The sequence below is a fragment of the Camelus ferus genome, chromosome 20 (assembly GCF_009834535.1).
Source record: "Camelus ferus isolate YT-003-E chromosome 20, BCGSAC_Cfer_1.0, whole genome shotgun sequence".
NCBI classification, from domain to species: Eukaryota; Metazoa; Chordata; class Mammalia; order Artiodactyla; family Camelidae; genus Camelus; species Camelus ferus.
This window is the reverse complement of record NC_045715.1, coordinates 20,390,032-20,409,015: the sequence shown is the minus strand read 5'-3', so window position 1 is coordinate 20,409,015 and position 18,984 is coordinate 20,390,032. Positions and strand designations below refer to the sequence as shown.

General features: G+C 54.0%; 2 protein-coding genes across 3 annotated transcripts; one reads left to right on the top strand and one right to left on the bottom strand.

Annotated features, from left to right (window-relative positions):
- Positions 1-3,398: 3,398 nt before the first annotated feature.
- Positions 3,399-4,874, top strand: SFTA2 (surfactant associated 2). The gene is made up of 3 exons (XM_014554200.2): positions 3,399-3,842; positions 4,074-4,156; positions 4,284-4,874. Exons 1-3 carry the CDS (start codon positions 3,782-3,784, stop codon positions 4,368-4,370), a joined length of 231 nt encoding a protein of 76 aa, XP_014409686.2. The 5' UTR covers positions 3,399-3,781; the 3' UTR covers positions 4,371-4,874.
- A 2,279-nt stretch (positions 4,875-7,153) lies between these two features.
- VARS2 (valyl-tRNA synthetase 2, mitochondrial) lies at positions 7,154-18,868 on the bottom strand. 2 transcript variants are annotated; one of them, XM_032463436.1, is made up of 31 exons: positions 18,735-18,868; positions 18,387-18,486; positions 18,027-18,251; positions 17,825-17,906; positions 17,609-17,709; positions 17,169-17,290; positions 16,989-17,055; positions 16,663-16,760; positions 15,987-16,068; positions 15,700-15,819; positions 15,153-15,264; positions 14,249-14,337; positions 13,651-13,741; positions 13,308-13,435; positions 13,087-13,190; positions 12,772-12,853; positions 12,433-12,509; positions 12,274-12,349; positions 11,884-11,989; positions 11,592-11,662; positions 11,337-11,462; positions 11,013-11,117; positions 10,779-10,847; positions 10,576-10,654; positions 10,329-10,456; positions 10,036-10,188; positions 9,027-9,233; positions 8,196-8,307; positions 7,890-8,065; positions 7,607-7,735; positions 7,154-7,514 (listed from the first exon to the last, which is right to left on the bottom strand). In XM_032463436.1, the coding sequence occupies exons 2-31, from the start codon at positions 18,411-18,413 to the stop codon at positions 7,419-7,421; spliced, it is 3,240 nt and encodes a 1,079-aa protein (XP_032319327.1). In that variant the 5' UTR covers positions 18,414-18,486; positions 18,735-18,868; the 3' UTR covers positions 7,154-7,418. The 2 variants fall into 2 exon arrangements, with proteins under 2 accessions (XP_032319327.1, XP_014409685.1); XM_014554199.2 differs by lacking the exon at positions 18,387-18,486 and having other exon boundaries at positions 18,735-18,863.
- Between the last annotated feature and the right edge of the window lie 116 nt (positions 18,869-18,984).

Here is an 18,984-nt window from a genome sequence, read left to right as displayed (position 1 = left end):
TGCCTTCAGACTGTCGGGAGAAGGTGAGAGGGGTAGACTAGGATTGAAGGGGCAGGGAGAAGGGGACAGAGGGAGGAAGGAGGACAGGATCTCTGGAAGGGATGCTTGTCGCCCTGGATAGGCAGATCGGGCCACAGGGAAAGGAGTCAAAAACCAGGTAACAATCAGGTAACAGACATCTGGCTGCTGGTCTGACCAGAGGCTTTGAGAGGGCACTGAAACCCTTTTAAGAATTGGAGACATCCTCAGACATACTCAGAACACAGTTGAAAGCAGGCACTAATGCCTGTCCCTACACTCATCTCCAGGAGCCAAGGTGCCTGCAGGTCAATGACCCAGTGCAAGTAAGAGTGCCTTACTGGTCAGGATGCTGAGCCCTGGGGATGTAGTGGCTGTGCTAGCCGTGGTGGTCATGGAGCCTCCTGACACAGCCCCACTGGGTGTGGAGGTCCCAGGTACAGTTGAAGCAGTTCCAGGGGCTGTCGTGGGGAAACAGATCCTAGAAGGGCAGAGGGGAAAAACGGCTGGAAGAGATCTGAGCGAGAGCAGAAGCAGAAATTATGTCCAGTGTCCTCTCCATTGAAATCCTGGGAAAGATTTTGGTAGAAATTGATCAACTGAGTCAATAAAAATGAAAGGATTGAGAATAGCTAGGACAATCTTAAAGAAAAACAAAAGTGGAAGACTTACACTACCAGATCTCCAGACTTGCTGCAAAGCTGCAGTCAGTAAGTACGGCAGCCCTGGAGTAAGAATAGACAGAAGAGAGTCCAGAAACAACTCAACATGTACCTGGTGACTTCATTTTTGATAAAGAGATTCACACAATTCTATGGTGGAGAAAGAAGGGGGGTCTTTGGAATAAATAGTCCTGGAGCAACTGGTTATCTGTAAGGGGAAAAAAGGAAACTTGACCCCTACCTCACTCCATACACAGAAATTAAGCTGAGATACACCATAGGCTTACGTTTGAAAGCTAAAGGAATAAAGCTTCCAGAAGAAAGAATAGGAGAATATTTTCATGACCTCAAAGTAGGCAAAAAAAAAAAAAAAAATGTCAGGCAGGATACAAAAGACACTATAAGAGAAAAAGTTGACAAGTTGAAAAGCAGAAAGAGGGCCTTTGTATAGCCACCAAGGCCAGTGCACTGCTTCAGTGAGTTTCCAGGGAACTCATATCTTACTCGTGGCAGAGAACCGGAAGCCCCCCACCCAGAGCTATGGGCCAAGCTAAGGAGTCCTTCAGAGACAGATTGAGCAACAGAAATATCACTTGGCAACATTGACACTGCTCCTGAAGTGCTCCCAGGAACTGTCGGAGATAAAGTCTGAGGACTACTGGGCAGCACCCCAGAGGCTGGAGAAACTGTTGGGAAACTCGCTGAGATGGTGGGGAGATCTGCAGAGATGGTGGGGAGACCTACAGAGATATCCCCAGAGGCAGGGGGTATGCCTTCAGCTACAGTAGAGATCCCCAATGGGGTCAGCTGAGCTGTTGGAAGAAGAACATGATAAGATGGTGTCAGAAGAGCTGGCCATCTCTCTGGGTCCAGTGTCCACATCTTGACCACAAGGCCTCAAGTCAGAGCTCCAGTGCTCACCGTATCCAGCCAAAGCCTGCAGGCCCAAGAGCAGCACCAGTGTGGTGTCCATGGTGTCAGCTGGTGTGTGTTTCCAGGACTGTCTCCCTGGCTCTTTAAAGGCTTTGAGGCCTTATTACAAGTCTCGAGAGAGTCAGGTGTGCCTTGGCCTCCATCAACACCAGGATCTCCATCCCCAGGGAGAGGTCACCAAGCTGTCCCAGAGGATTGATCTGTTCCAGTCTGATCCCAGGAAGCACTGGGCAAGGGGAAGAGTGAGTAAGAGCCTGAGGATTCCCCTACTGGGCTCTCAGGCTGTTTCCAGATTAGGGATCTCTCCCCCAGACCCGAGTTGGTCCCCAGCCCAGACTCCCATCTAAGGGAAGAGATCCAGGCATCCTATCCCCAAATCCTCCCCTTGTTTCTAAAAGTACAACCACTGGGGGTGAGAATACATAGGTCCCTCGGGGAAGCAGGAATTGGGAGCTGGGTGGGGGTGGAGAGCGTCACCGCCTGGGGACTGCATCAGACCCTTAGGAGAACCCAGGGCAGGGGAGGAGGGTGAACACCTGGGCCATTTCTCGTCCAGATGGCTGCAGCCCACAGAGCTTTCCATTCCTTTGGCAGAGGAGGAGTGACAGGAGAAGAGGGTCACCAGGCATGACAAGCATCGTGTTCAGGGACAGTGCAGTGAAGAAGGTCAGAACCCAGCTCTGAATCCACCACTTCCAAGCAGTGGGGTCTTGGGCAAGTCACGTGGCCTAAGTCCTTGTTTCTTCACCCCTAAAACTGGGGTAACGCATCTACTTCAGAGGCCATAATTAAAGCATTAAAGGAAATAATGTTTCTAATGTGCCTGGCATGGGACAGCCTCAGCTCTGATTATATGGAAAGAGGGCGCCAGTTGGGAAAGATATAGGGATGCTCCCACCCTCCTCCTATGCAGACTCAGATGCCGGAAAGCAGCTGTCTTCCCACTTTCTACCCTCTGCTCGTATCTGCTAGGTCTGCTGATCTTTTTGTCCATCAATTCTTCCCGCTCTGGTCTTCCTGCTCTCCAGTGCGAGTCTGGGAGTCCCTGGATTGCACTTTATTTATATTTATGTTATCGACAGTGTCTCCCTCCGCCTCTCCATTTCCCTGGTCTTGCTTTTGCCTTTTCTCCCTGACTCTGCCTTCTCTGCTTCCATCCCTCTGTGCTGGGGCCCACTGGGTTTTTTAGGAGTGGGTTGTAGATACTTAGGGAGGCAGTTAATAAGATAAGAGGCATGTGTCTTTGTATGCTCTAGAGGGTTTACGTGACTGGTGCTTCAGTCTGCTGTGCTTATTCTGTGTCTGGCATCATGACGGATGGGTTCTAACCTCTCTGCTCCTGACTTGCTGTGTGACTTTAATAAGTCAATAAGTCTCTCTGGGCCTTCGTTTCCTAGCTTTTAAAGAAAGAGGGTAAACACAATGGGTTCCAAGCTCCCTCTACACATCTGTCCTCGTGTTTGCCATTCCAATGCCTGTGTGAAAGGGTGTTGGCTGAGGGGATCCCTTTTGCGTGAGTGCACAAGGCGGGGTGGATGGGAGGATGTTTGAGGAAACTCGTGTCTCCACCTAAATAGCTAGGATGTTTCAGAGCAACTAAAACAAAACATTCAAAATGAAAGTTCCCTGTCACCCAGATTTCTCACCGAGAAAGTCAGCTGTGGCTGGGGGGACAGAGCGCCTGGGTTTGGGAAGAGCTTAATGTATTCCACCCCTCCCTTTTGGGTGCACATTCCTGAGCCCTTTGGTGGCATGATGATAGAAATTAATTGCAGTTAATAATTAATCCCTCAAGGGCAATGACAGGCCCAGGCTTGGGTGGGGCCCAGACACCCGCAGGAGGGACACCTCCTCAACTTCCCTCCCTGCGGGACTGGGTACCCACTGCCTCAAGCCTCGAGACCTGGGGAGGTGGGGCATGGGATTGAGGAAACGGGGCCACCTTCTATTTGCCCCCCAGCCCAGTGGATGGCCCTTTCGTGGGTCCTCAAAGAACACTTCTTGAGAGAACTGGAAAAGCCAGTTACCAGCGTCCCCCTCTCATCTCCCACACGCACCTGTGCTAAGGACGGAGTGGGGCACAGAAGGGAGGGCCAGGTAAGGAGAGGCTAGCGGAGCTTCCAACATTTCTTCCGTCCGCCTGAGAAGCAAACAACCAGGTAGCCGCGATGGGGGCTGGACTGTCCCTCTTCCTCTTCCTGACTCTCCTTGGCAGCTCACAGGGAACAGGTGAGATCTGGAGGGCTAGCCACCTGGGTCCTCGTGGCAAGAAGAGGCTGAGAAGGGGAGTAAGAGAGATGGAGGCACCATAGGCCTGAGCTCCCAGGTGTTCAGGGTGGAACCCCTACACGGAGAGGTCTGGAAGGGGAACTCGGGTGGGGATGAAGTGGGAGGAGTGCCCGCATCTCTGAGGGAATCCAGCCCTGCCAGCTGGGTCCTAAGCTGTACTTTTGGGGCCAGGAATGACTTTGCAACTGAAGCTGAAGGACTCCTTTCTGGCAAATTCCTCCTATGATTCCAGCTTCCTGAAACTGCTTGAGAAGGTAGTCTTTTAGGAGGGAAAAGGATGGGGCGGTGTGGGCTTGGAGTGGGTTTCTGAGTCCACTGTGGGCCTCTGGCTGTCCCCAGGGAGGGAACGAGAGCCACCTTACACCCTTTTCTCTCCCTCAGCTCTGCCTCCTCCTCCATCTCCCATCAGGGACCAGCGTCACCCTCCATCACTCAGGATCCCTGCATCACGTCATCTGCAAAGTCTGAGAGCAATCCAGGCTGGTTCCCCTCTTGGTTAGGGCATTTGGTCCCTGGGGAGCAGGGACAATGCCCTGACCCTGTCTTCCAGCAGGCTCTCACCCTGCTGAGTGGCAGTAAATACACTGAATTCAATGACTTGATTTTGTGGGCTCGTGAGCAGAGGGCCGGCAGGAAAAGGACGCCCAAGTCTCTGACTCTCCCTTGTTAAGCAGAGGGTTTCCAGGGTGGACAGATAGCCTGAATACCAGTGTCAAAGGCGCATCTGGGAAATTAACTGCTGGAATACACACATGTACCTCACACACATGTATGTGAATACCACTTCAAGCTGAGATCTTCAGAACTCCTGGGAATAAAGGAAAGGAATATTTGACTTCCTGCTTTATTCCAGGCATGAGGCTTTTCCACTTCAGTGCTTACAGGATTCTTGCATGTAGCATAACAGGTCTCATCTGATTTTCCAGATGAGGAAATTGAGGCTTAGAGAGGTAAGTCACTCACCTAAGGTCCATTAGCAGTGGAGAGGTTTGACACCAGACAAATGCCTTAGCTTAAGCCAGATTTTAATTTCCTATCCCTTAGCTTCAGCTCTGGGGTTGAGGGCTCAAGAATCCCAGAAAGGGGTATAGGTAGGACACCCCCCGGACATGGGCCCCCTGACCCAGAGATCCACACAGGTTGGTCAGGGTAGGAGTCGGGGGAGGTGCTCAGGTGAGAGATGAGGGGTCCAGCTTGTGAGACAATGGCCAGGCTGGAGGAAGTGGTGGGGAGAAAAGGGTGGGTGCCAGTAGAGGGTGCACTGGCTAACTACGTTAGTCACACAGGCCCACACCTACATCCTAGATTAGTTTCTTAGTCTCTTAGGGCCTCCACTTCTTTAATGTAAAATGGGGAGAACGAAAGTACCTGCTTCCTAGGATTGTTCTGAGGATTACGTGGATAAGTTACCCAGGGTACGTGCCATGGTACCTGTTAGATAAGTGGGCCTGGGTGGTAGGGATTATTATTATAGTAGAAACCTGGTCCACGTAAGTCCTGGTCCCCTTGAGGGTCCAGGGTCCTCCTTCTGCTTTTCATGAGGCAGTCACTTATCTGACTCCACACTCAAGGGTACCTTGACTTCTCATCAGCTGTCTCAAAATGCAAGCTTGCAGCCCAGACTTGATCATTTGGCGGGTGTTGGTATGACTGCTTCCTGTTCTCCACAGTACCTATCTTCCCATTGCCCCCACCCCCTGCCCCTATCACCACCGTATGACATTAAAGGCTGACTCCTTTGGAGGGAGGGGAAGGCCACAGTTCCATATGGAGTGCCCTGAAGATGAGAAATCATAACCAAATTCCTCTAGTTTCCTTGACAACTGTCCTGGGAAAATTAGCTCAGAGGAGAAATAGCCGGGGGTCCCAAAGGGCCCCAGTATTTCATGACTGGCCCCTGGCCTGCACCAGTGGGCAGGTGACATCCATGGGTCAGGTGTGTAGGCCCCAAACAAGCTGGGGAGTCAATGTCTGTATCTCCAAATGGCTGGAGGAGCAGACAGCTAAATGCTCCTCAACCTGGTTCCTGGGTCTCAGGACTTGGGATCACTGGGCTGTGATTCCTAGATTCTTTTCTCAAAGAATTCTCTTCCCAGATTTAAGACAGAGCAGTGCAGTGAAAAAGAATGCTTTGGGATCCACCAGACCTGGGGGTGGCAGAGGCTGCTAACTGTTCCCCTAATAGTCATTCTCCTGGGAGAGTCACGCAAATATTAGCTGAGCACATGGCTTATTTCCACTTAGCTAAGCAAGTGGCTCATTATGTGACATTTTCCAGCCTCCCTTGCAGCTAGCAATGGTCATGTGATTAGGTTCTATCCAACAGGATACAAGCAGAAAGGAAATATGCAACTTTCTGGTAATGTCCATCCATTACAGGAAAGGAAGCTCCTTTCTCCCAGAGGGAATAACAGTCTTTACAAAGGCCTACAAGGTCTTAGACCAGCACTTTCCAACAGAACTTTTCATGATGATGGAAAAATGTTATAACCTGCACTGACCAATTTGGTAGCCACGCTCCACAAGTGGCTAGCAAATACTTGAAACATGGCTAGTGTGGCTGAAAAACTGAATATTTAGTTTTATTTAAATTAATTGAGACAGCCAAGAGGCTACCTTTTTGGACAGCACAGCTGTAGATGATCACCTAGCCACCCCCCCATCCCTTGCCTTCCTGACTTCACCTCCCACTCCCCCACTCCACTCACTCTGCATCCCGCCCCTCCCCACAGGCCTCCTTGCTACTCTTTGAGCTCTCCAGGTCTCCCATCTCAGTGTTGTGCTCTGGCTCTTCCTGCTGCCTGGAACACTCATCTCCCAGACATCCACTTGGCTAATTCCTGCAGCTCCCAGAAGTCTTTGCTTAATTCTCACCTTTACAATGAGTTCTGCCCTGACCCATTTCATATGGGTCACCCCCCAACCTGCCTTCCCACCATCACACATGCAGCTGAGCCCCCTTACCTTGATCTACCTTTCCCCCTTAGCATTTATGACCTTCAGACACACTAGTTTATTTAGTTACATGTGTTATTCCTGACTCTCACTGCTAGAATGAAAGTAGAGGACCCACTAGAAAGGTCCTCTTCCCTCCAGTGAGGCAGGCCCTGCACAGCACCTGCACTCCCACTGTGGCCCAGAGCCCAGCGCTGAGAGGCAGCCCTCCTCTTTCCCATGTCAAAGTCCCAGGGAACAACTGAGAGGCGGGGAAGTCACCACAAGAGGCAAGAAGGATCAAAGGACCACAAGCAGACAGGTTTGGGATTTGAGTTTATCTGAACTTCCTCATTCTTGAACTTCCATGTGTGACTGCATAGGAGGGAGACTGGGCCAAAAGCGTGAGTATCTCAAGGACACCCAGTCACTCTGACCAAGCCAATCTATCTCCTCATTGACAAAAAGAGGGAGCCAGACCACGTGGTCTCTGAGGCCCCATCACACCCTGACAGCTGCCCGATCTTTCCTCAAAGGCAGGTCTGAGAAGGGAGAAAGGTGCCAGGGATGGTGAGTGAGAGCTCAGAGCTCCCCTGGGCCAGGAGACGCATCCATCAGCTGCTGGAGGTGAGAGGCCGCCTTGTCCAGTTTTGACAATTCCAACTGGAGGGAAGAAAGCTGGACAAGGAGGGAAGCCGGTGAGGATTGATGCCTGGGGCCCACATCCCCTCAGGGAGTCAGGCGTCCTGAGTGGCCTCCCCCAGCCTCACCCTCTGCTGCCTCTGAGTCTCTGCCTCTCCCTCTGATGGGGTCCGGGCTATGAGGCCATCAAGCTGCTTCTGCAACCTGTGTCTTCGGGCAGCTAGCAGAGGCAGGTGGGTCTGGGGGTCCACTAGGCCCTGCAGAGAGAGAAGGCTCAGACGTCAGCAGCCCACCCAGCACTCCCTTCTCCCCACTCTAAGATCCCTCCTCACTTTCATAGACCCTGTCCCTTGCCCTCCTCCCAACATCCTTTTCAACCCCTCCCCTCCCCCTCCAATCTCCTCTGCTCACCTGCAGCTCCATGTAGACCTGAACAGTGTTACTGAGTGAGGCCTGGGCCCAGCCGGAGGGAGCGGCTGCACCTGGGGGTAGAAGGCCCATGGCCCCACACTGGCCCAGGGTGCCCAGGGGCTCCAGGAAGGCCTTAAAGAGGTCCTGCTCTCCCGGCTCTGAGCTCTGCAGCAGCACTGGGGAGGAAAGGAAATTGTCAGGGACAAGGGACCAGCTCCTTCTCATCTGGCACCGCCTGACTCTGGGCTCTGCCCTCTGCCAGCCCCTCCTGTCTGCAGAGACTCCAGACCCCAGGGCCCACCTCACCTCGGGGCCGGGCCTTGGTGAGCTGGTACGTGGCACGGAGAGCTCTCAGTGCCTGCACGGCCTCCTGGACCCGGGAGAAGCGCCGTTCCAGCTCGGGCTGGTGCCAGTGCTCCTGGAGGCAGGCACCCAGAGTCGATAAGCGGGCACCTTGGAGACTCAGTGTCAGCTCTCCTGGCTCTAACCTCCACCCCCACACCCCCATCTCCTGAGAGCAAGGATCTGTCCTCTCCATTACACACATAATTCGCCATCTCAAGGAATGTAACACGGCCAAAACCGGGGCATCATCTAAGGTCTTAGGTGATCAGTGGTTGATGTCTATTTAATTGCTCTTATTGAAGATGACAACCAACCAAAAATCAGTTAGAATTTAAAAAGTATTATTCAAAACTCACAAAACCGTAAGTAAAAAAGAAATTTGGTTAAACTTTAAAATGGTCTTTTGAGTGAGTTTATAGCATTTAACCCTCTCGAGTTATTAAAGCTTAAAACTGCACAGAGATCTTGGGAGATTTGGGGATATCCTATCACTAACGTCTCATCCTCATCACGACCATGACATGTACTATTACTGTCCCCGGTTTAAAGATGGAGGAAACAGAGGCATGGTCACAGCTAGTGTTAGTCTGCATAGCATCCTACTCTAACCACTTGTGAATACTGCCCCGAACACCCTAGAGTTATCCCAGCCCTGCAGGAACAATCCATCCTCCCAAAGACTCCACAGCAAAATACAAACCACTACTGTCAATGACCTCACAGCAGCAAGCCCTTCTAGAAGATGGCTTCACCAGTAGTCCCATTCGGAGATGCCATGGATGGGGGACTCACCAAGCTGCGGGCACTGGGATAGGGGGCAACACAGATGCTGGGGGCAGGGGGACTGCCTGGCCTGGGGGGCAGCCTCTGCCAGAGCTCTTCGGCCAGGAAGGGCATCAGTGGGGAGAGGAGGCGGAGACCGACATCAGCGCAGGAGAACAGGACCTGAGGAGGCCCTGGGGGGCGGGGCAAGTGCGACAGTGCCGGCTTCACCACCTCCTGGGGAGGAAGCCAGCAGGTCAGGGGACAGGCCACGGCCACGGCCACGTCCTCCCTCCACACACCTGCCGCCCCACCCGCTGTGGGTAAACATGGGCAGGAGCACCAAGCATCTCAGCCAAGTCACAGTCTGGAGCATGTGACAAGGAGACTTCTAGAGCAGGGATTCTCACAGAGGGGTGGGGAATAAAATTGTCACGGAGGTTTGTGTTGTTTAGAATGGAAAGCATTGAGTTTTTTATTTATCAAAAAAGAGACAAGTTTTTTAAAAGGTTGAGAAACAGAGATCTAAGGCAGGGGTCCCGAGCCAGCAGCGTCAGCATCGCGTAACTGGGACAAGAAGTGGAAAATTCTCACCACCAACCCCCCAACCTGCTGAATGAGCCACCTTTGGGGGCAGAGGGCACTCGATGGTCAACAAGCCCTCCCTGCAGTCGTGGTGCAGGGTCAGAGCAAGCAAGAGCCCCTGGTCTGAAGACCACTACTCTTCCTCCCGGTCCACTCCCAGCCCCCAGCCGGCCTAGGGTCCAACTCAGCAATCACAGGGGGAGGAAAAAACCTCCATCCGCCTCCCGATCCTGCTTTGTCTTCTAGAAGTACCCCCTCCTCCTCCTCCTCCCTCCCCAGAAGACAGGCAGGAACAGCACCCCGGGGCCAGCCCCAGGGAAGAGGGGAATTGGGGTTCCCCATCTCGGCTCTCTTCCTGTCCTAACTGAGGGAACAATTAGGAACCTAGTTCACAGCTTTCTGCCAGGAACAGGAAGCAGGGGGAATGCCAACCCTCACCCACCGCCTCACTCACCAAGTAGACGTCACAGAGGTTGTGGAGCCAGAAGTGGTGCAGGGCGTGAGTGACCAGTGCAAGCTCACAGGTGAGGAAGCCCCGCTCACACTCCTGAGCGGTGCGGGCCAGGCAGCTCAGGATCCAGGCGTCCATGGGGGAGGCAAGGGACAGCTGCAGGCAGAAGGGGGCTTCTGGGTGAAACAGCTGGACTCCCACTCCGCTGTCTCCTTTCCTTCCAGACGCCACCTCCAACTCTCAGAAGTCAGACTGCATCCATCTCTGCTCCCAACCATCTCTTCTTTCTCTCTTACCTCTTCTGCAGGCAGGGGTGTGAATTTCTCCCCCAGGGCGTTCAGGATAAAGCGCAGGGCATTCCAGATCTTGTTGCAGAAATGTCGGAAGCCCAGGACCTCAGAGACAGACAGATGCAAGTCGCCCCCTGGGAGGGAGAGCAAGGAGGGAGTGTGCACTGGGGGACTTCAGCCACACAGGGAGTCCTCAGCCCTGCCCCGCCCCTCTGCACAGGTGCCACGCCCGCTGCCCTCACCCCAGGCTTACCCAGCGCCCCATGGGAGCACAAGGCGAATCTCAGGGCATCTGTCCCACACTCGGGGAGTCCATGAGGGAAGTCCTTTCTCTGCAACCAGAGGAAGAAGAGGGGTGGCAGCTGCCTATGAGGCTGTAGGGCCGGAAGCTGGGTTGCAGAGGAAACTGGTGACCTTGAACTAGAGACTGGGATGGGTCAGACACTGGCGACTCACCTGTGCTGCGGCTGCGATCGCCAGCTCTGCAGGGTCCAAGTTCCCATCCCTCAGCTTTTCCTGCAGCACCTAGGGTGGGTGAATAATTTTCTGTTATCTGGTAAAAGACCCTGCCCCTATAAGGGTGCCGCCTACTGGCCCTCCCAGCTGCATCCCTCCTGGCTGGCCCCTCCCCTCAGGCTCCCTTCCTCTCTCCCGAATACCACATCCCTCACCCAGACCCTTCATCCTGACCTGCAGCTCTACCCCACTGATGATGTCCCGTGGGTCCAGCACATTCCCCAGGGACTTGCTCATCTTCCGGCCCTGCCTGTCCCGAACCATAGAGTGAAGCAGCACCTGGGGGCACGGAGCAGGTCAGCAGAGGGGTACTTGGAGAACCTTCCCCTGGAGGGTCCCTTGAGATCTCTGTCCTCCAAGCTTTAGGTATGAGGCTTGGAAGTGAATCAGGACAAAGGAATCGGGAACATGGAAAACACATTAGAGGTTAGAACAGAGAACAAGTTTTAGGGAAAACTGGGGAGTTGCAGAGAGGGGCCGGGCACCAAAGGGTTGTACCTTGTTGAAAGGGAGCTGCCCTGTGAGCTGGGTCCCCAACATGACCATGCGGCCCACCCAGAAGAGCAGGAGGTCACTGCCCGTTTCCAAAAGTGACAGTGGGTAGAAATGAGCCAGGTCTGGGGTCTAGGAGGAAAGAGATGAGCAATAAGAACCTCAAGCCTGGGGCCGCCAGCTCTTCCTGGACTCTCTGGGGGGTCCTGGCATCCACTTCTTCATCCCCACCTTCACTCTCTTCTTCTCAACCCGCCTTACCTCTCGGGGCCAGCCCAGAGCAGAAAAGGGGAAAAGAGCCGAGGAGAACCACGTGTCCAGGACATCTGGGTCTTGGAAACAGAATGGGGAATGGGGACAGCTGGAACCTCAGCATCAGGACCTCAGTCCACTGCTGCCCAACTTCTAGCACAACTCCTACCCACAGAGACCCAGGTTCGGGCCCTCTGCCCCACTCCTAGCTTTCCCAGCCCCACCTTCTCCATCTTGGTACCTACTCCCTCAAACACGCAGATGCCCCCTACCCACCACCCTCCATGGCTCAGGTATTCACCCCTCTCCAGGGTCAGCTCTGCCCCTGGTCTCCCTGTCAGTTCTGCAGCTACTTCTCTGGCCTCCGCCTCTGTCCGTCCGACCACCCAACAGTCCTCCTTGTCGCCCTGCAGAAGTAAGGGGTGGGGGAGTAAGGAAGAGCAGCACCTGACAGGTGTGATACACCACTTGAGTTTTCAGGTTCTCAAGCGGTCTGAGTGGCCGGCGCCCTCTGGCTGTGAGATGAAGAAACGCCGGCTCAGGAGCTGTGATCACACAGTAGATGTTTATGTGACTTAAGGCCAGAAGCACAGCACAGGCAGGGAGGTGGGATTGGCCCTGTTGTCCTCTGACCCCTGTGCTAAGGCTCTTTCGGCCACGCCCAGCCTCCCTTCTCCTTCCTCCTACCAACCTTTGCATGCTCCTCTACAACCAGGTAGGCTGGAATCCGATGGCCCCACCACAGCTGCCGGGAGACACACCAGTCCCTGCCAAGAGGACATGAGTGATTTCTTAGCATAATCAGGGGATTTCCCCCTCCCCATCTCCTGAAAGCTCGCGTCTTCCTTACCCAATGTGGGAAAACCAGTGCTGCCAGTTCTTCTGGTGGAAAGAGGGACTGAGCTCCAGGGCCCCCGACTTTACAGCCTGGAGGGAAAGGACCTTTAGATGGTGCTCCCTACCTGCCCCCCCACCAGTTCCCCATGGATGGGACAAGTGGCCTCTGAGGTGGTTCTAAAACTCACAAAGGACCTCCCAAGCCTCCTAAGAAGATTCTGGGCCTGAGTGAGGACATAAGCCAGCTCTTTCTGGGCACCCTGCCTCCAGCCCCACAGCTCTCCTCTCAATGAGCACAGCTAGAGAGGTCTGCGGGGCAGGAGGCCCTGCACTCCCCGCACGGCGGCCTCACCTTGGCAGCTTGGTCCCCCATTTCCCGACAGCGGACAAACCACTGGCTCTTCAGTAGGTATTCTACCACGTCCCCGGAACGGCTGAAAGGGACACAGCGTGAGTCTAGCGCTCCTGCAGCCCTGTGCCTTTCCCCCGGGGGCACGGGACCCTGCTACATGCCAGGCCCTCAGTACTGACGATACAGCAGCAGATGAAACGGACACACAGCTCGTATCCTAGGGTAAGGGGTGCACCGCCCATCCCGTGGTCATTCTTCAGCTTCATTACTCCCTTGCGGGGGTGGTCCTGAGGGAAGGAGTGAAAATGGGGTTACCTGCAAATGGGCAGCACCATGGGGTGGTTCTGGAGGCCCCGGAACAGGCCCTGCTCCCTCAGTGCTGACATAATCTTTTCCCGGGCCACAAATCGGTGAAGACCCTGGGGAAAAGCGGCGATAGTAAAGCTTAAAGGCTGCTAGGAAAACAAGAAGGTGGGAGAGGGGAGGAGGGGCAGAGGGTGCCCCCAGAGAATGGGGTATCACTGAGCTGGTACCACCTGCAGCCAGTCCCCACAGAGGGAAGTCATGGTCCCATCCTCTGCAATGACACTCAGGGGGCTCAAGCCATGTCGGGCCCCCAGCTCCGCATCGGCAGGGCTGTGAGCTGGAGTCACCTTCACTGCCCCTGGGGGAGCAGAACCACTGTGAGCACTGAACCCTGACCTCGGCTTTTGCTTTTCCAGATTTTCTAGATGTACTGTCATCGCCCACACTGTCCCACCCACTGTCTCATCCCCTACTCTCCAGTGAGACGACCTCCCCTACTTTCTGCCTCCTCCTGGTTCCCTCCCTTTCCCTCCAGAATCTCTGACTTCCTTTCTCTCCCCTGCCCTCACTCACCCGTGCCCAGGTGTGGCTGAACAGTGGAGTCTGTGATGACGGGGAGAAGCTGCCCAGTCAAGGGGTGACGAAGCTGTCGGCCATGTAGATGCTGAAGGGAAGGGAGAGGGATCAAGGGCAGGCACGTGTGCGGGGTGGACAGGTCTGGGCTGGGCGTGAGAACCCTGGGAATACGATAGGGAAAACCTGCCACAGCAGGGCTCAGCGGACCTTTTCTTAAGGGGCCAGAGTATAAATATTTTAAGCTTTACAGACCAGGAGGCAAATTCAGTCTCTGCACAATAACTCCACTCTACTGCCATAGTACAGTTAGGTAATTCATGATCATAACTGTGGATGACACACAGGGAATAAGCATGGCTCATACAAAAACAGGCAGTGGGTGGATCTGGCCCTCGGGCCATAGTTGTCAGCTCCTGAGCTGAAGAGTAACAGAGGAAGAGAGGGGAGTAGACTCAGAGCCACTGGAGAGCTGAGATAAGGGAAATCTTAGGAAAAGGAAAAGGAAGCAGAGAGAAGGCGCTGTCATCCTAAAAGGAAGGGAAGAGAAGGTGCGGTGGTGGGAAGCCCAGGTGGCAGGGAGCGCCCTGTGTATTACTGTGTATCGGGAGTCGTCAGGATGGACGGCCACAGCCACATCCCCAGGCAGCGTCTCTGGCCTCGTGGTTCCGACCACAACCTCTGCATCTGAAGACAAAATTCAAGCACTTAAAGCTGGTCCTCACCCTCACCCTGCACTTCCGACACAGCTAAAGCCAGGAGAACTGGCACAGGGAGGGGACAGGGATGGTCAAGGTGGAGCAGGTCCCCAGGTGTAACTAGAAAAAATTAGGACCAGCATCTATAGGAGCCTGGGGTTTCTGCTAAGCTAATGACCAGAGGCTGAGAGGGTCTCTGATGCTACAGAATTCCTCAATAACTTGCATGAGAAACACAGTTAATCTAGTTAATAAATCAATCTAGTTAATAAACGCAACTGGAATCCTTGCATGGAGCCCAGAGGGCCCTTGGGGTTCTCGGTGGGTGGGGGGCTGATCACAAATGCTATGCATTCTCTGGGGTGAGCACCAGCCCCTCCTACAAGAAACTTCCTATGTACATTTTTATTTGTCAACCATATCTCAATAAAGCTGAAAAAATTTTTAATGTTAAAAAAAAAAAGAAACTTCCTGAGTATTCCAGCTCATCTGTCTTCCCTTCTTTGAACTCTGGGGAACACTTATTGTTCAAACCACCCTGCAGAACTGATCTTCTGTCTCTTTTGGGGGTGGGAGCCTCCTGCAGAATTACACTAAGCTCCCTCAGGAGAGGGATCACACACCCTTCTTGCATGGCCTAAGGACCCAGGTAAGTGCCTACGAGGATGCAAACACTACCAAAGTTCCCTATGTCCCTCCCATCAGGTCACGTGGGAAACAGGCTGGTGAGTTCCCTCACATCAGCCCCACATGGGCTCAAGAAAACAGAGGTAAGTGGGTGACCCTTCCAAGGACTTCCCTCACCAGGCTCTCCATCCACGGGGAAGGCCACAGAAAAGAGGAGGCCGAAAGACACGGAGGTGGGGCAGCCAGGCAACCGAAGCTCTGTGCGGCCAGGCAGGGGCCGGCTCTCCACCTGGAGGTGTCGAAGAAGTAGGGTCAGAGAGCAGACTTTCTGCAGGCTTCCCACCTCCCAACACCCACCAGCCCCGGCCTCCCTGCAACCCATCCAAATCACTCAGAGGATTCGGGAGCCACTGCCCTCCCCTCACCTAATCCTTTTACAGTTACAGAAAAATATTCACCGAGCACTTAAACCATGGATGGGTATGGTGCTGAGCACCTTCTGGGAGTTTTAATTTTCCCAATACCCCCACGATGCAGGCATTTCCATCACCCCTAATTTACAGATTGGGAAACTGAGGCCGACAAAGGCTAACAGCCTGGCCAGAAGTCACACAGCTGGGAGGTGGCCGGACTGAGATGTGAATCCAGGCAATCTGGCTCCAGAGTCCGAGCTTTCCCATCACCTCTGGGCTCCCACAAATTCTCTTCTCTTTTTCTGTCTCACCTCAACATCCGAGATGGCGGATTGCAGAGTGCATGACCAGTTGACAAGCTGCCGGCTCCGGTACAACAACCCTGCCTTGTAGAGTCGCACGAAAGCTTCCGTCACAGCCGCTGAGGAGCCCTAGGACGACCTGAGTGTCCCGATGTGACAGCCCTTTCTTGGCCCATCACCCCACTCTGGGACCCGAGCATCCCCTGGCACAACCCCAACACACACCGCAACACATCTCCCTGCACAGATCTCTAAACACCTCCCGACACCCTCAGGGACCGAGGCGTGGCACTCACAGCATCCATGGTAAAACGTTCTCGGTCCCAGTCCAGGGAGGCCCCCAGCGCTCGGAGCTGCTCACAGATCTCTCCACCTTTCCTGTGCCCAGAGAGATTCTGGTCAGCAAACATGTCCCAAACACCAACTATGCAGCAGGCCCAGTAAAACCACAGGTGCTGGAGTGAGTACGGCATTGATCGAATCTCTAGAAGCTAATGGAGACAGAAAAACCCGGTATGGATCCTTCTGTGACAGGAAAGAAGCTTAAGGTTCTACCATAACGGGAAGAGGCAGTCGATTTGTGGGAAACCCAAAGATGCTTTAGAGAAGATGGTGTGTGATAATAGACCTGGAAGAAAGGGAAATTTCAAGTGGATGGAAGGTGGGAGTGGGTGAGAAGAGATGATGAAATCTAGGCAAGGGAAATGGGATAAATGGAGAAAAAAACACATGCATACACACATGCATGTGTACACACATATATATATATAATTTTAATATAATATATAACATCTCACACCCATACAAAGCTTGCAGACCCCACCAAATGCTAAGGGGCTCCAGAGCCTACATCTCCACTCAAAGTTAGGGCTGAATAAGAAGAACCTCAGCTACAAGTTAGGGGAGAGGCGCTGGGAAGCCAGAACCCAAACCTGCCACCTCGGCTCCTTCAGCCCTGCCCATCATACTCACTCCTCCTTCCACTTCCACACCTCCCCAAGGAAGTCTTCTCGGCTCAGCTCATGTCTCCTCACACCTCGCTCCTTCCACAGCTGTTTCTCCACCACAGCCTACAGTAAGATGAGGGGGCAGGCAGAGAATCAGGTCACTTTGGGGGAAGAAATCTCTTTCACCGAAGAAAAGGAAAAAGTGGCAAAAGACATACTTGAGGGTGGGGGTATAGCTCAGTGGTAGAGCACATGCTTAGCATGCACAAAGTCCTGGGTTCAATCCCAAGTACCTACATTTTTCAAAAAATAACAAATAAATAAAGTCAAGTTAAAAAAAAAAAGACATACCTGAGTAGCAATTCCTGCATGATCCGAACCAGGGACCCACAGCACTCGATCCCCACGCATCCGGTGCCTGCAGAAGAAATACCCTCACGTGAATGCCCTGGCCTTGCATATTTACTCACCCTTACTCCTTCTCACACTTTCTCCTTCCCCTCCAAGAACTCAAGCCCCTTCCCCTCTCACCAGCGCACAAGAGCATCCTGTATGGCCACCGTCAGCGCATGCCCAATGTGCAGGGAGCCGGTGACATTGGGAGGTGGGATACACATTGAAAAGGTCTCCCCTGTGGCCTGGGGCAGTCTGGCCTAGAATGAAGGAGAAATGTCAAAGGGCAAGAGAGGACTGGATGTCACCTGGGAAAACAGCACCCTCTGGTGTCTCCAAAGCAGAAAGGACTGCAGGAAGACCCTTTGGGCAAATTAACAGAGGATGGGAAAACCTGCAGAGAACACTCTGGAGACACGAAGGGGAGAAGACAAGTTCTCCCTGCTTTGTGGCAGGCTCTGCAATGTGGCTGACTGCGAGCTCTAGACTCTGAGGCTCAGTTGTCCCCACCAACCTCTGGGGCCATTCTGCCCTGAGGACCGTTTAGCAAAACCCCCCCAACCCCGCCAGGTACTGACCTGATATTCTGGTTTGAAGAAGCCCTCTCGCACCCACCAAGGGTACCAGGCAGCCTCAACGTATTGGGGGCTGTATGCAGGAGGCAGGGGCCGGGAGACATCTATGGAGGCAGAGGAGAGCTCACTAACTCCTGAATTTTGTTCCCAGGTTGCATTTCAGTAAAACAAATGGGCCATCGAAATGTGAGAGAAAAGGCCTTCAAGTTTCCTAGTTACCTTTCTTTTCACCGTGTTCCGTGGGGATTTCATACAACACTATCTCCTTAGGACTCCAGGCCTTACTGGATTCCACAGGTGACTGGCAGGAGAAAGGATCAGAAAAGGTAATGCAATTCCAGTATATCCCAGGCATCTGGAATCCAGCCAGTCCCCTCCAGCTCCCTCCCAAGATCTCTCAGAGAACCAAGGGACCCCTAACCTTGTTCTGGGATATCCCTGCCTCCAGCGCCGCCTGCTTCTCTCGCAGGCGCTTCTGTTTGGCTTCACGGTTCCTCCGGGAGACGGATGATCCATGGGGCTCTGACTGGGTGGAAAGGGGATGAGACCTGGGGAGGCCCCGTGAGGGCCTCAGCCCCCAAAGCGGTGGTCGAAAAGTAGCCAGAAGCAAATGAGGCATCGGGAGTTCTTGGAAAAGGGCCAAGACCTGTTCCAGATAGAGCACATTAGGAGGGTATGGGGGTGAGGGAGGGTCACATCTTCCAAAGTCACACTCTCTTCCTTATTCACTGTCTCCTTCCAGCACTGGTCGGTTATTTTAAGTATCTATCCCACCCCGCACCTTTCCTCCGCGAGGACTAGAGTGCATGGTGTCGACAGGGTCCTGGAGTCACAGAGATCGGGGCTCTTCTGGGACAGGATCGGGGTCTCAGGGCCTCAACCTATTTATCCGTGACGTGAGGATAACCACGGACACAGAGGAGGGGAAAGGACTCAGGGAAATGATGGCCATCACCGCTCCCGAGAGCCAGGAAGGAGTCTCGCCAGGCTCACTGAGATCCCCGCCTGCCCAGAGGCCGTCATTGTCCCCAGCCCAGAGCGCTGCTCCGCCTTCCCGCCCGTCCCATGGCGTGGGACTTGGCCCCACAGTGCCTCCCACTCCCCGGAGGCTGCTCCGGCGCGCGCTCACCCGGTGAGCCCGCCGCTATCCCAGGGCGCCCTGCGGCAGAGGCGGGGGCTTCATGGACTTGGGGACCAGCGAAACCGCCCCCCGGAACTAGAGTCGCGATCCACGCCGCACAATGAGGCGGAGCTCTGTCAGGGCGCATGCGCAGTAGCAGGCCTCGTTCCCTCCGCCTCCCCTTCCGGGTCCAATAGCGGTCCACGCGGGTAGGAGCGCGCCTGCCGCGCAAAGATGGGTAGCCTCCTGGGGAGGCGTG